The sequence below is a fragment of the Prosopis cineraria genome, unplaced genomic scaffold, assembly GCF_029017545.1.
Source record: "Prosopis cineraria cultivar Desert tree isolate PC_DT_omini unplaced genomic scaffold, ASM2901754v1 PC5, whole genome shotgun sequence".
Classification (NCBI taxonomy): domain Eukaryota; kingdom Viridiplantae; phylum Streptophyta; class Magnoliopsida; order Fabales; family Fabaceae; genus Prosopis; species Prosopis cineraria.
The window spans coordinates 2,267,063-2,282,950 of record NW_026555336.1 but is presented as its reverse complement, the minus strand read 5'-3'; the positions used below and the strand labels follow the sequence as shown (position 1 = coordinate 2,282,950).

Below are 15,888 nucleotides of genomic sequence, written 5' to 3'. Positions count from 1 at the left end.
TTTTGCTCCTTGGATTCCATCATAATTTCGTCCTTTTCTTTTCATTTTTGATATTCTTTTCTGGTTTATGCTAATTATATATAAGAAATGAGTCCCAAAACCTCATCCAATTAATATTTCAATCATAAATAAGCACATTTACCTTTCATAATACTTTGTTAGGATTGCTTGTTTCATCCCGCAATCACTTGGGTAAAACTTACCCTTCATAAACTTACTTGTATGAAAATGTTAACAGACACTTCATTGGGCCATGGAACAATTTCGATCTCTGTGATATACAAAATGGAAGAAAGTGAGCAAGAAAATAGAATGAAAAATGATTTTGTAGATAAGAAATTCATTATGTTTCTGTATAAAAAAGTGATAAAGGAAATGATGATAGGAATGTATGCATGCATGCATGTATATATGAAACATATCATCCCCATTTGTACAATGGATTCTTTTTTCTCTTCCGGAGGATAATCCAAACGGGTTTTGGTTTGAGCCTTTGAGGTGGCTCGTATCATGCCTGAAGATCCTGCGTGTGGAAAGTCAAGAGATTGGAAAACAAATGTTATTGTTGCATGCAAACTCGGAAGGATTTAAACCTAAACTGACGTTCTATAAAAAAATTTATGAAAAATTAAGGCTTATGTCATTTTGGTGGTGTTATAATTTTATGGGTTTTGTGAAAATTAATGTACTATATTTTTAGTTAATAATAATAATATATCAAAAAGCTTAGTTGTTGATACTTGACAGAGCACAATAATATTGTCCAATTTATGAAGTTAATTCCACCTAATAGGATAGAGTTCATTGTTAATGTTTTCAAATAAGGCCTGCCCAGCTTGTTAGACCTCCCTTATGTAGGCCCATTTACCTTTTAAAGAGCTTCAGCAAGTGAAACTAAGCCAGTGGAAGCACGTTGATACCGAAGGCCCGTTGACCTTTTAAAGACTTCTTTTGGACTTTGAAATTGGTTACCTCTAATTATTAATTAATGGACTCTAATGCCATTCAGTAGACGTCGGAGTAATCTCAGACAGAATTCATTTTTTGCAGACAATAACGCGAATAAGAGCAATCATTATGCTTAATTTAGGCCAAGTTTGACAATTCAGTGTCATTATTGTTGTTGTTGCTATGTCTAAAATATTTTCATTCAGTTCTATAGTATACCAATTGCAATTACATCATTTTATTTATACATATATATATATATATATACATATATTTTTTTAAAACAAATGATATGGGGTCCACTAACAGTAAAAAAAATAGTGAAAAAATGATAAGATGACAGGGGAAAGAATTTTTAACATAAAAAAAATAGAATAGATCTTTATTTAAGTTTAAGGTGCCTCCTGATCATTCAAAAAATTTGAGTAGAAAAATGATCATTAACTTTATTTATTACGTAAAAGTAATGCGCATGTTTTGTTCTTTTAAGAAACAATTATTCAAATGAACAAGGCTCCCATTTCAAACCCTAGGACCACATATTTTAGTGATCATAATGAATTAAAAATGAATAGTTCCAATAATTAATGCTTCAAACATTAACACACCGGTGATGATAATCACGCTCAATAATAGAGTACACAATCTTGCAGTGCCTAAATGTTAATGTATCTTGGGCTAAATCCAAAAGGATTATATATGTGAATTGTGAAGCACATAATTGCTGAGGAACCAAATAATTGTTGGTGAACCAGGTAAGGTCAACCCCACCACCAACAGGCAATAACGCGTTCAACGCATTTATATATTGCTTTTTAAGACCTTGAAGACTGTGTGTGAGAGAGAGCGCATACAGCCACAAACAGTGATCCTGCATTTATGAATTTTAGTATATTGATTTTATTATAAAACTAATTAAGATCACTGCCATGAAAGTTCCTTGTTGCTAGGCAAAACAAAGCATAGTGGGAGACAAGTGACGGGTCAAATCAACATAGAACTTGGACCACAGCCACCACAAGTAATCCATGCATGTAGCCGATAAAGAACGGTGCATATAATTATTGTGTTCAATGAATCCTGCGCACATGACTAATCACATTCAATTCATCCTTAATCCAATCAATATTAATTTGTCATATTAATTCAATGTCGCAATTGATCATGTTTCCTATCAAAGCTGTTGCGAGTGAGAAAGAAATACAGAAAATTAGGATTTCCTAACACAAATTAATTCAAATGATAAATTCTTCTGACCAGCAGACTCGCTCCATACATAATTAATCAATATTGACTAGGCCGTACTGGCGTTCTCATAAGCTTAAAAAAATAATAAGTTTTTCCAAATTAAGACCAAGGAAATAGGAATTAGCCTAATGCATCAGATCTTATTCATAATAATAGCAACCAACTTACGTTGTCATGCTAAATAATCGAGGGTGACCCGGTGCTTTGGAAATAGCCAAAATGTTAAATAATAATTGGGAGAAAAAGAAAGATCAAGCGTTAACCCGAGGTGGAAATTTATGGACGTGTTAAAATATTTTATCAGAAGATAATTACCACCATCAAGGTAATTGCAATAGGCTGTTTAGGGTTTATGATTAAAAATCATATAATTATTACTTAGATTTGAGAAATTTTCAATTTTAAATAAAGCTATAGCTAGGCCTCCAAAAATTTTAGACTAGAATTTTATGACGTATTTGTTAGGATGTAGTGATTATGTTTGAATAAAATTTGTGCGGATAATTTAGTCAAATATCAATGGACACCAAAGTTAAGCCCATAAAACTTGAGTACGAAGTAACTAACAAATTTTCTTTTAAGCAAAGTAGTGTTACACTGGCTCCAAAAGAATGGGTCATGTTGTGATGTTATGCATGACGAACGCGCCCACACACACACCCACACAACTTTGTCTTGAATTTAATTAAAACATGCTCTTTAATTCCATTATTCTATATAAAAAAGCAATATAATATACAATTTCTGGTTAGAAATTTCATTTTATTGAGTCAAAATTCAACAGACTGCACAAAATAAAATCAACAGCCTAAATCAGATCGAGAAGAAGAAGAAGTCTAAACACAATGAAACCCTAATTCAAAACAACATAAAGCCTAATGATACACACCCAATGATGGAAACCGACCTAAATTGAATAACACAATTTTATTTAATGAACCATATAGCCACATTAAATACAAAACTTGAGTAATGCCTCATTGTCAAACTTAGAAAAGAACGTAGGCTATTAGAAGCTTATATAGCGCATAAAACATAATTAAGAAAACAAGAAATAATTGAAAATAAAAACACACACTTCTGAACTAATACATATAATGGACCAAAGAGCCCATAAAAATAAAGCACTCCCTTCAGGTTAGACTTGAAAATATTTAGGGTACTTTACTTGGATAACAACTTATCATGACTCTTCTTCACAAGAGCCTTCATTAATATATTTGCCAGCTCTTCTCTAGATATTACATGCATTACAAAATTCAACCCTTCCATTAGCCTTTCTCTTACAAAATGACAGTCGATTTCTATGTATTTTGTTCTCTCATGATAGACTAGATCAGAAGCTATCTATATCATAGCCTTGTTGTCACAATACACAAAAACAGGAACTAAATCAACGATGCCTAACTCTTTTAATAAACCATTTAACCAAATAATCTCATAAACAATACTCCCTAAAGCCCTATATTCTGCCTTAGCAAAAGAACGCGAGACAATGGACTATCTCTTTGATTTCCATGCAACAAGAGCTCCATCTAATTTGATCAGATAACCTATGATAGATCTACAAGACTCAAGACAAGAAGCCCAGTTAGAATCACAGTACCCATCTAATGTCATATTACTAAAAGAAGGAAAATATATACCTCTACTTGTGTCCTTTTTCAAGTATTTCATAGTATTTAAAGTAGTTCTAAGATAACACTTTCTTGGATTTTGCAAGAACTGACTCAATAATTGAACAAAGTAACTAATATCAAGTCCAGTAGTGGTCAAATATAATTACTTCCCTATTAGATGCCTATATCTAGATGGATCAATTAACAAATCATCTTTCCTCCCCTTTCTAGGCACATTGTAAAGCTTCAAATTTGGGTTCATAAGCATATTTCTAGGCCTACAATCACTAAGCCCTGCAGTAGCAATTAAGTCTAAGGTATATTTATGTTGATTAAGAATCAAACCTTTGTCAGACTTGGCAATCTCTTTTCTTAGAAAATATTTTAGCAACCTTAAGTCTTTCATTTTAAAATTATCGTGCAAAAATCTCTTTGTTTCTTCTATTCCTTTATTACTATTTCTAGTTATGACAAGATTATCTACATATGCTAATATAATAGTAAACTCATTTTCATGTCTTTTAATAAATAAGGAATAATCAAATTTACTCTGTACAAAACCTCTAGCAAGTAGGGCTTTATAGAATTCTATATTCCATTATCTTATAGCCTGCTTTAGCCTATAATGGGACCTAATCAATTTGTATACTTTCTTCTATCCTTGCTTGTTGAATCCTAAAGGGATTTTCATATATACTTCCTCATTGAGATATCCCTACAAGAAAGCATTGTCAACATCCATCTAAAATAAGTCCCAACTATTTTTAACAGTTATAACCAGCACAAAATGCCCAATGTTCATTTAAGAACAAGCAAAAAAGTATTAGAATAATCAATACCTTCGACCATAACCTTTAACAACAAGCCATGCTTTTAATTTATTTAAACTGCCATCCGCATTAAATTTCCTTTTAAAAACCCAAATAACGTGTGAGAAATTATCTACTATTGTTAAGAAGAATTTAAATACTTGATGGGTTGCCACTTTATATGGTCCCTAAACATCAACATGTAACAAATCAAAGAAGGATTTAGATTTTATTGCACTAATGGAAAAAGTAAGTTGAGTTTGCTTTAACTTAAAACAAAAATCACATTTAGAAAAATCAAAGGAAATTTAATTGTTTTGCAATGAAGTAACACGTTTTAATATAGAGCCTGAAAGGTGCCCTAGTCTTAAGTGCCAAATGCAACTATAACAAATGATCTTTAGTAAAAGCATTAGAAAAATGGGATTCTCATCTACAACGTATAACTTTGAGTTTATTCTACAAATCATAGTCATTTTGCCACTATAAAGCCCTTGTAAGACACACACATTAGGGAAAAATTTAACCACACATTTATGTTCATCTATAAGATGAGATATAGATATTAGGTCATAGCATATTCCAGGGGCATAATAAATATTATTTAAAATAATATCATCAAAAATTTTAATAGTCCTAGCACGTGTGACCAATAATTTTTTAGAGTTAGGAATTTTGATTTTAAGAGTAGAGCCAATGTATTCTTCAAAGTAATCAAGATATAATAAATGACTAATAATATGACAAGTGCCCCTAAATCCAAAAGCCAATGTGCCTGATTTTTATTTATAGAAGATGATGCGAAAGAGTTCAAACTTGAGGGTTCCCTTAGATCATTCCCACTAATGACATAGTGCTTGATAATGCCTTGATCTCCTTCTTCAAGTTGTCAATGATTCTTTCATATTCATTTGGTGATAGTAATTGTTGCTTAGATAAGGTGTGGCTTTGCTTTAAAGTATTGAAGGAGGCGGTGGCTTTAGCATTTTTTGCTTGCCTGAATTGATTGTTGTGCCCTATTCCTTCTTGAAAGTTTGGAGGAAAACCAACAAGCTAAAAATAGTTATCCCTCACATGGCCTCTTTTGTGGCAATAGGTGCACTCATCATTTGGATTTTCTCTAGCTCTTCCTTGACTAAATCTGCCACGACCTCTCACAGTCATCACAGATCCTTCAAATTGATTAAAAGAAGATGTGGAATAGATTGTTGTGCCTCCTAGTAAGAAATCATTGAGTATGCCTGATTTATGGATGGCAACACATTCATAAAAAGGATTTGACTCCTAATGGATTGATATGAGTTGTTAAGCCCCATTAAAAGTTGAAATGGCTTCTATTGGTGAATGTTTTTCACATATTTCATAGATGAGTTGCATTTGCAAGTAGGTATAGGGATGATTGTTACATGCTCCTCCCACAACTCTTTTAGTCTTGTGAAATAGCTTGATATAGACAAATTTTCTTGAGTATGCGAGTTTATAAGGCGATAAAGACAATATACCTTTATTTCGTTAGTTCAATCAAATCATTTATACAAGTCCTCCCATATGAGATGGGCACTATTGAAGAATGTAATGCTTGCTACAATTTCTTTGGAGATAGAGTTGATTAACCACAAAAGCACAAGGGCATTACCTCAATCCTACTAATTTCGAAGATTCTCTTTCTGGACATCTTTCTCACAAGAACCATTGACAATACCAATTTGTTCTTTACTCATAAGGCCATTTGCATTATGCGATTCTAGATAACATAATTTGTGGTTTCAGTGAGTGATTAAGGTATGAGTGGTGACCTAACTGTCAGATGGATGAAGATAGAGTGGATGGGTTATATCAAGTGCAAAAGCTGAAGATTTGGTGCCTATGGTTTCACCTATGACGAAAAGAGAAGAAAGATCACGATGGAGATATTAATGGAGAAGACGATGTCAAAGGCTAAGGCAAGAAAAATGGAGAGAAACAATGGTGATAAAAGCAAGAAAGTGAAAAACAAAAAAGAAAATATGGCAAGAAAATAATCAGGTTTCAAGAATGAAAAACGAGTCACATGAACTGAATCGAACCAGCTCTAATACTATGTTGAAAGCCTGAACTAAATTGAATCACACAATTTTATTTAATGAACCATATGGCCATATTGAGTACAAAACTTGGACAATGCCTCATTGTCAAACTTAGAAAAGAATTTAGGCTATCAGAAGCTTATATAAGACATAAAACAGAATCAAGAATACAAGAAAGAATCGAAAATCAAAAGCACACCTCTAAATTAATACATAATGGACCAAATACGGGCCCATATTAAAAGAGCCCATAAAAATAAACAAAAGGGAATTACTTTTCAACACCCAACGAAAAACAAAGCAAGAAAGAAAGCAGTGAGGTCGTCGATGTGAAGAAAATGCTATGCAGCTAGAATCCATTACGGTAACATCTTCACTTCACTGCTAAGATGACAGAGCCACTCATAGTTCATTAGAACCAAAGCTATCACTACTACAAATTAAACCCTACCTAGCAGACAAAACCCAGAGGGGAAACGATCCATGTACAAGTAAAGCAAATGAAAAAAAAGGTATAAAAAATAGATAAGTATAAGCATGCATTAAAAAAATGTTATGGTGGTCCTTGTTTCAGGTAAAGGACAAGCTTGCGTGAGGAAGAAAATTCGAAAGAAGCTTCATGGAACTTTGAAGCAAATAAAAGGTGGGGCTTCCGTTGCGTCCCTCGTCTTTTTCATTATTTTTGTATATATTTAAAAAGCAAGCTCTCACTTTCTTCTAAACTCGATATTTATTATTCATTCATTCTTTTTCATACTATACTTCCTCGCACCTCCTTATGTCTCTGTTTCACCCCTTTCACTGTGCTTTTAATCCCTCCTTCAGCCAAATATTGACAACGTCCCTTTAAATACTGTGGTCATTAATTATTATTTAATTTTTGTTGTTGGTTAAGAATGGGTTTTATCATTAATTTATGTTCATTATTCCCTCCATCCTAAATTATAAAATAATTTAAGACAAAATTATGTATACTAATAAAATATAATAATGACATTTTGCAAATTTATTTTTTAAAAATAAAACTATAAACTTTTAAAAATACTTTGACATATTTAATTATTACTTTATAATATCATTTTAATTTTTTTTACTGTAATATCTTATCAAATTATCTTGTATTTTAAAATAATAAAATAATTCTAAAATTATTTTATAATTTAGCAGGAAGGGAATATCATTTGAAGAGAAGAAGGGTCCCCCACAGGGCAGAAAAAGACGAGAGTGGATAAACAAATGTTGACAAGGTCTGTCGCTGACCCACATCCCCTTACGCCAGCTTCCGTCCCTCGGAGTCGGACTATTGTTTGCTTTCTTTTCACTTTTTTTTTTTTTTCTCACATTTATATTTTTTATTACAATTTATTACTATTATTATTGTTATTATCTACGTGTCCCCCCCCTCCCCCCACAAAAAAAAAGTATTGTTATTATCTACGCTTTCCAATGCCTCTCTTTCTCTCGACTCGTCGTGGCTTCTTCTCCATCTTCCTCCCATGCAACTCCTCCTCCTCCGTTCGCCACGTCCTCTGATCTTCTCCAGCCACACCGCGCGTCACCCATCCCTAACTCCAAGGACTCAAAGATAGTAGAAAGAAAGAAATATAATAAATTATGAGAATAAAATAATTAAAATATGGATAAAAGATAAGTCAATAAATAATGCTTAAAAAAAAAAGCTTATAAGAACGTTTATTTTTAACCCACAAGAAGGCTTCAAAAGCTTTTTTACATAAAGCTAAGAATGTTCTGAAAGGGGCTCTTCTGTATAACAATGAGCAAATTTATAATACGTGATATTATGTTTTATTATATTCTTACTATAAGGAAAGAGTAATGTAATTCCTTTTTTTTTTTTAATGTTTTTTAATCTTCTATTCTATTCGTAACCTTTATGGCACTCAAAGGCGCCTTAAAACTCTCTGTTTTTTTTTTTTAAATTTCTCCACATAATTACTAGAAACTACTAATGTCAATCAATGTCACTCTGTAAAATTCATACAAAACACAAGTCTTTTAATATATAGTACAATACAATGTTAATTAATATCAATATAGAGTATATGAAACTTCAATATTTTTGTATCATGTACCGTTTAAATACTCATTTTTAATTATTTTTTATATTGAATCCCGTGCACCTTGCTGGAATTTGATCTTTTGTTAATTGTAAATGAACGGTGAATAAAGGAAGGCAAATAAAGGAAATGGTAGAGCCCCATTATGATAACTCGTGTACACTTGCGATTTGAAAAATCTCCATCGTATCAAAATTCACCGACTAGTGATGTAATTCTCAGCATTTTTCTCTGCTCAGGTGGTCTCATCTCACGCATCACACAGCCACTCCTGAATTTTGCTTCTTCTATGGGAATTACTTTCATTGTCCATTTGACCGACGGTTTAGATTTCGAATCTCCCGTCAGTTCCCCCCGTTCTTCGCGCGACCTCCTTTCCCTCTTTGGATGGCCGGTTCCCACCATCCGACGGTGAGGATTGAATGACTAGTCCCAGACACACGTACACACATAGGAGCATGCCGAACAAAAATATAAGCAATACTTAGTCTCCCCTCCTTCTTTTTACAACACGTGCCCCTAACCTGGACAACCTGTCACCCATAACTTCCAGCCTGGAGATTCATTTACCCCTGATTCAATTTCAACTTTAAACCAAAAAAAAAGAAAAGAATATTTCCATCGAAGAAGGATCCGACGTGGCACTAAGGTCCAAATGACGAGGTCCTTCTTTCTCTACATATACCCTCCATCCCCAGCTTTCTTCTTCCTCAATCTAGACTTCCCTCTGCATTTTCACGTATCAGGCATAGTTGGTAGAGAATTGGATCGGAGCAGTTATTGTAGAATGGGCAATTGCAGCTCCGGCAATATGGGGCAGGTACAGACGGCGAAGCTTATTCTGGAAGATGGACAGCTCCGGGAGTTCCCTAACCCGGTGAAGGTTTCCTACTTGTTGCAGAAGTACCCGATGTGTTTTATCTGTAACTCCGACGAGATGGACTTTGACGACTTCATGATGGCTATTGACGAGGACGAAGTGTTACAGCCGGGTCAGCTCTATTTCGCTTTGCCGTTGAGTCGGTTGAATCACCCCTTACGGGCCGACGAGATGGCCGCATTGGCAGTGAAGGCCAGCTCGGCGCTTATGAAAAGTGGCTGCTGTGAGAAATACATTTCCCGCCGGACACAGATTGTGGTTGCCGGCGACGAAAGCTCCAAGTCGTGTCGGACAGTGTCTCACAGTCACAGAGTCAGTGGCGCACGTGGTGTAGGTCGATCAAAAATAGGAAGGAGAAGTGGCGGTAGTGGTGACCGTTGGGCCAAGTCAACGACGACGTTGGGCACAATACCGGAATAGGGCTAGTTTGGGGAGAAAATGTCCGCCGGTGATTTTGTTTCGTTGTAAATAACTATAACTAGATCGATGTGTCCTTTCCAACGAAAAAAGAAAAACCAACAATCCAACATTGTAGAGGTGTTAGTCCGCGGAACAATGAAAGCGATCAGATTTCATTGAGACGGACCAAGTCTTCATGGCAGCTCTGTTCAATCGTTGGCTCTGATTTTCGAGAGTCCCATGCATTTTTTTGTATTGCTTTATAATTTTTAATCCCTACATTATTCGATTTACATGCAAGAGTAACAACGAAACACTAGAAGGTAAAATATCCTGCTACTAGTAGCAGTGATCAACGGTAACCGTGTTGAATGATCAATTAAAAAGGAGAATATAATAATGCAGAGTATGTAAGCAGAAGAAAATTATCAATTAAAAACGAGAGAATATAATAATGGAGAGGCTGTAAGCAGAAGAAAATTAGCACTTGAAAACATGGTTAGGTACGGCGTGAGAGAGAGAGATAAACATAGAAATGGCAACATCAATCTGATTGGGTTAATGAAATTACTGTCAAATGGTACCAACATGTAGGTCGGCAATGGATGCGACGCCAATGAGAGGGGACAAGAAGTGGAACTTAACAAGTTTGAAAAAGAAAAGGTTATTTCACTGTTATGATTTCAAATCCGACTCATGCTTGATAGAGATGTCAGATTGTAGTGATAAACGAGATTTACTCCACTTAAAGCAATAGTTAGGGTAGGCATGTGAGGATAATGATAGAAACAGTGAGGATGCATATTAATTACAAGAGGGTTGAAGGAGTGGTGAAAGACGAAAATGAGTGGGACGAAGCACGCACATAGTTTGGTCTATGCACATAACCAAACCAAACCAAACAAAGTGAGTGAGGCTAAGTTAGATATGAAAGGCTTTTCTTAGCCGAGACTTGAAAATGTTTTGTACAGATGGAAACAACTAGCAAGCATTGAATAGAAAGAGTAGTGAAAAAGAGAGGGTGGGAGAGTGATGAGCTATAAAAAAGTAAAGGTAACTTGAAAGACTTGTCATTAATGGTAATTAATACGATCAGAGTGTGGGTTAGCCTGTGTGGCCTAATGCTCTGCTTTATACAGCTGTTAAGATATGATGGCACAGGTCCTGGAATCTCCAATAGGGAACCGTGTGATGCAGAATTGAGTCGAAACCGTCGAACCATTCAATGGCTCCAGTGAAGTTCAGTACGGACAAGAAGAAACCATGTCCATGGTGCACTATAGTGTTGATGTTTTGGAGAGAAAGACCTCATGGCGAGATCCATCACCACGGATAAGGTCCAGCGCACAGCTTCGATGGTGAACTCAACCAATATGCTAGCTAGCTGGTGGTACCCAGATCAGGTTTCATTGGATCAGTGGTCCAGAAAGTAGGTCAGTAGGTCGCGAAGTGCTTTTCGCATGAGTTTGTCTTGACATAGGGCAGGGAAAAATCAACTTAATTACTATAATTAAAACTACTTGTGCGTTAAATAATCGTCACGATTATATATAAGCAAGCAGAAGCGTTCAGTTTTGGTCCATGAATATATATAGTAGAAGTCAAGTTTTCACACATATTGTGAAAGATAACCAAGTAAGCTAGAGTGAGAACAAAGAGAGAGAATTGATAATAGAGTTATAGAGAGAGCGCATTGTATGGTCAAAGGCTGAAAGCTGTGATGCATTGTTTGTTAGTGTGTGTCAATGCAGTTGGGAACCACCGATTGAGTTGGAGTACATATACGAAAGGACTTTCTCAGCACACTGCATTAGATTGTAGAAGAGAGCCATTTTTGACTTGCAATGGCTATTATGAGGAAAGCCAGCTGTGGGTGGAATCCGATGTTCAAGTCTCTCCTTGTTTCTTTGCTGTTAATTCCAGTAAAAAGATGGCCAATAATGCTCTTTACCACCTTTTTTCTGCTTTTAAAGTATATGTAGGGTATTTTTAATTCAATTATATTTTAATGAAGCAGTTAATTACATATTTGTCCTTATTTAACTTAAAAGTAAATGGATGAATGATTTATTTTTTAAATGTATTTTTGGAAAAAATTATTAATTACCCACTAAAAACTAAAAATATCTTATATTTTTAAATATCTAACCATAAAAAATATCTTATACTTACGCTTGAACTCGATCATTTTAATACCTCATATTCACGCACAAAGTGAATAAGAATGTAACCAAGAACACAGAATTCTGGAGGGCGTGGTGTGACTGGTGGCACCCATACTGAGTTAAATTTCGTAGTTGATAGTATAGTAATTCAAATAGAAGGTTGTATAGAACAGGTGATGTGGTCCTAATCCTAATCAATATTCTCCGATCCTGTATATTAATTATTTTTTAAAAATATAATTTAATTTATTTTATAAGTTATGTAATTGCTTTATTTTAAATTAAAATTTTTAAATTATTCTTAAAAATAAAAAAATAAAAATAAAATAATATATATTTATTTATTTATTTATTTATTTTTATTGGGTTGATATTGATGGCATTAATAGAAATAATTTATAAATAAAATTTAAAGAATATAAGATAACAAAGCACATTGAGTACTGTTGAACATGGGAAATAGTGTAGATGCATATTGTGGTTGATTTGGAGCGTGGATTCTCTCTCCTTCCTTCCCATCCTTTTCCATTCTTTTTCTTTTTAGTTATTAGATCAATATTTAAATAGTTTAGATTTAACCTCATATAAAATTATTATTATAAAAAATATAAATAATAAAATTCAAACTATTAAAATTTAACAAGAACAATTTAAAAATACTGTAAGGTAAAACAAAAAAAAATGTTTTGAAGGAGATCAAATTTAAATTATCTAATGATCTAGTGGTCAAAAATTAAGAAGAGGACGGGAAAAGAACGGGAAGGAAGAGCGAGAATCATTTCCCAATTATTTGCCCACTTGCTCCTCGTGATTGAACGTTTCCGATAAGTTGGTAATTAATGTTTCACAATCAGTCAATTAGCGACGCATCGTGCAAAATACTACAAATCTACGATGATGAATTAGTTGTTGTTTGGTTACATCTTCATTGAATTTTACACATTTTACATAAAGAAGTAATTAAAAGATCCTACTCCTTACGATGAAATGAGAAAAATATAATTCTCTGCACCATTAAACGTGCAAATACAACTAGTATAGGAATTGTTTTAAATTTTATATTTTATATTGATATTTATTATTACATATATCTACAATTTATTGCTACTTCAATGTTAAAATTTGTTTTTTGATCCATTTTAATTTATATATTTACAATTAATAATATTTATTATTAACAATTAACAAATTTGTCTGCAAATGCAATAAAGTTTCACTTGTTAAATTGTATCATGCATGCTCGCTAGGTCATTATTTGACAATCAACAATCCAACACCGAAAAATTTATACAATTGGCTGTCATGGTTTATAGCTTCGTTCAATTTTAGATTTCATCATTTCATGTCTATATCTAAAACCTTATAATTAAGTACTATACTTCATACTCTTTTCGTTTAAAAATATAAAATATTTTTTGAGAAGTTAAATGTTTAAAAAATAAAAAATATTTTTAATTTTTTGAGGTGTAATTATTGTCTTTTTTTTAAATATCCATAGTAATAATAACTGTATATTTATTATAAATTATTTAATAAAAATAAATATAAAAAGATAGAATTAAATAAAAAATAATAATTATTTTATTGAGGGTAAAATTCAGTTAAAAATATTTTGTATTTTTAAACGAAGGAATAACTTTTTAGTTTATCCATTATTGTTATATGCTTCTATCAATATTTTTTATAAAATTAAGTTAATTTTATTTTATCATATACAATTTTTTATTTTTGTTATCACAAATTATATATTTTTAATGTTCTAAAATAATATATAAATGGTGATATAGATAAATTTTGACAAGTAATAAATATTTATAATATGAACTAACAGGGAAAAAAATAATGGTAATCAAATCTTCAGTACTGCCGGCTACCGGTGCGCCGAAAGAGCATCTGATTGGTGCTTGGGTCCACTTTCTCTCTTTCTTATTCTTTCTGACCCTCCAAGCTCTGCCTCCTCTTACGTTCCATACGCATAAATTTAATTTTCAACGTTGAAATTTAATATTTTATAAAATTATTACTATATTTTAAAATAAATTTAAACCATAAAATTTTAACTTAAACATTTCATAACTATAATGAAAAAATAGAAAATAATCACGTACAAACTATTTTTATTGTAATTCTAAACTATTAGAGTGAAATTTCGATGATATAATTTTATTTTATCAAACGAATAATTTAACAAATATTTAAATAATTTATTAAACATTGGATATTTATTAAATTATTCAAATATTTGGTAACTAAAAACTTAATGTCCTCCTCCGAAAAATATCTCACTTGAAGCAAAATATTTGAATATATTTCTCAAATATTTTTTTTCTAATTTTTTTGTCTAAGCTTAAGCACAGTCTTGATTTACATTTTTTTTTTTCATCTTTAGCTAAAGAGATAATTTAGTCATTTCACGTTTAAGTAAAAGAACAGTCTATTAAAATGTATAAAATGTTTAATTCAAGCACGAATCCTTTGCTCAAATATCTTAGTTATATACTTATATGGTTATTTTCACCAATTTTTTTCAAACGGAAAAAAATGAGAGAGAATTATGTTTAAAAATTTAGTAAAAATTTATTCACAAACAAAAACTATAGCATAATGAATTATTGTTAAAATAAAAATATAAATTTTTTCTCAAATGGGATAGTTATTATTGGTAAATAAATACTTTTTGACTAAATCCTTGAATATAATTCTACAAAAGTAAAAAGTTTCCTATTGTCATGGACAGAAAGTCTTGATCAACAGCAGGATGGTAAAGGAGTGCTTCTAACTTTTATAAATCATTTTTATTAATTTTATCAATATTAATGTAAAAAAAATAAAAGTGTATAAAATTTTAAATATTTTCTTATATAAAAAAATTCAAAAAATGATATCATATTTCTTTTTTACTCTCATAAAAGTAATATTAAAAATATCTTTTTAACTATTACTTAAAAAGCTATGTCACTTATAAATAAAATTAGATAGACTTTTCCCAACATATATTGATATAAATGTTAGGTTTCAATATGAGCAAAATGTTGAAGCAGTGGTTTTGAAGCAAATTGTTTTGCGTATTATTCATTTTAAATTTTAAGCATTTATCATTGCATTAATTCAACTACTAAAAAATTTATACTCCTTTCATCAATAGATAAGATTCACTGTTTTTAAATATAAGACGCTATGATAAAAATAAAGTTTTATTAATGATACTTTTATAATAATATCCTTTACATATATTCTCTCTCTTTAATATTTTTTTCATTAATAGAGCATTAAATAAAGAATATTTTTAAAAATTTATATTTTTATTTTAAAAAATAAGATTATAAAGTATATTTAATAAGTTTTATTGATATATAAAATTTTATTTAAATTAAAAGTATTTTATAATTTGAGATGGAGGGAGTAATAATTTAATGAAAAGTCTCAAACTCAAACTTCTGAAAATGTAACACGCGTTGGTGGGAGAGTTTTTATCCTAAGGAGTCTCGTCTCGACTGAATTTGAATTAATTTAAACTTTTATTAAATTCTCTCAATTTATATTAAGGACGCTGAAGACATTAGATGCTCCATTTAAAAATAATATATTTTTAGCATCTAAATAAATAAATTAAATGAATAAGGTGTGTTAATCAACAAAGGCGTAGGATGTAGGTTGATTAATCAGGTGATCGAAA

General features: G+C 31.8%; 1 protein-coding gene across 1 annotated transcript; it reads left to right on the top strand.

Annotated features, from left to right (window-relative positions):
* The first annotated feature begins 9,476 nt into the window (after nt 1-9,476).
* On the top strand, nt 9,477-10,340 carry LOC129311999 (uncharacterized). Its single transcript, XM_054954537.1, has one exon. It carries the CDS (start codon nt 9,556-9,558, stop codon nt 10,066-10,068), a length of 513 nt encoding a protein of 170 aa, XP_054810512.1. The 5' UTR covers nt 9,477-9,555; the 3' UTR covers nt 10,069-10,340.
* The last annotated feature ends 5,548 nt before the right edge of the window (nt 10,341-15,888 follow it).

Coding starts and splice junctions, on each gene's coding strand:
- LOC129311999 (XM_054954537.1), top strand. CDS start 9,556: ATGGGCAATTGCAGCTCCGGCAATATGGGGCAGGTACAGACGGCGAAG.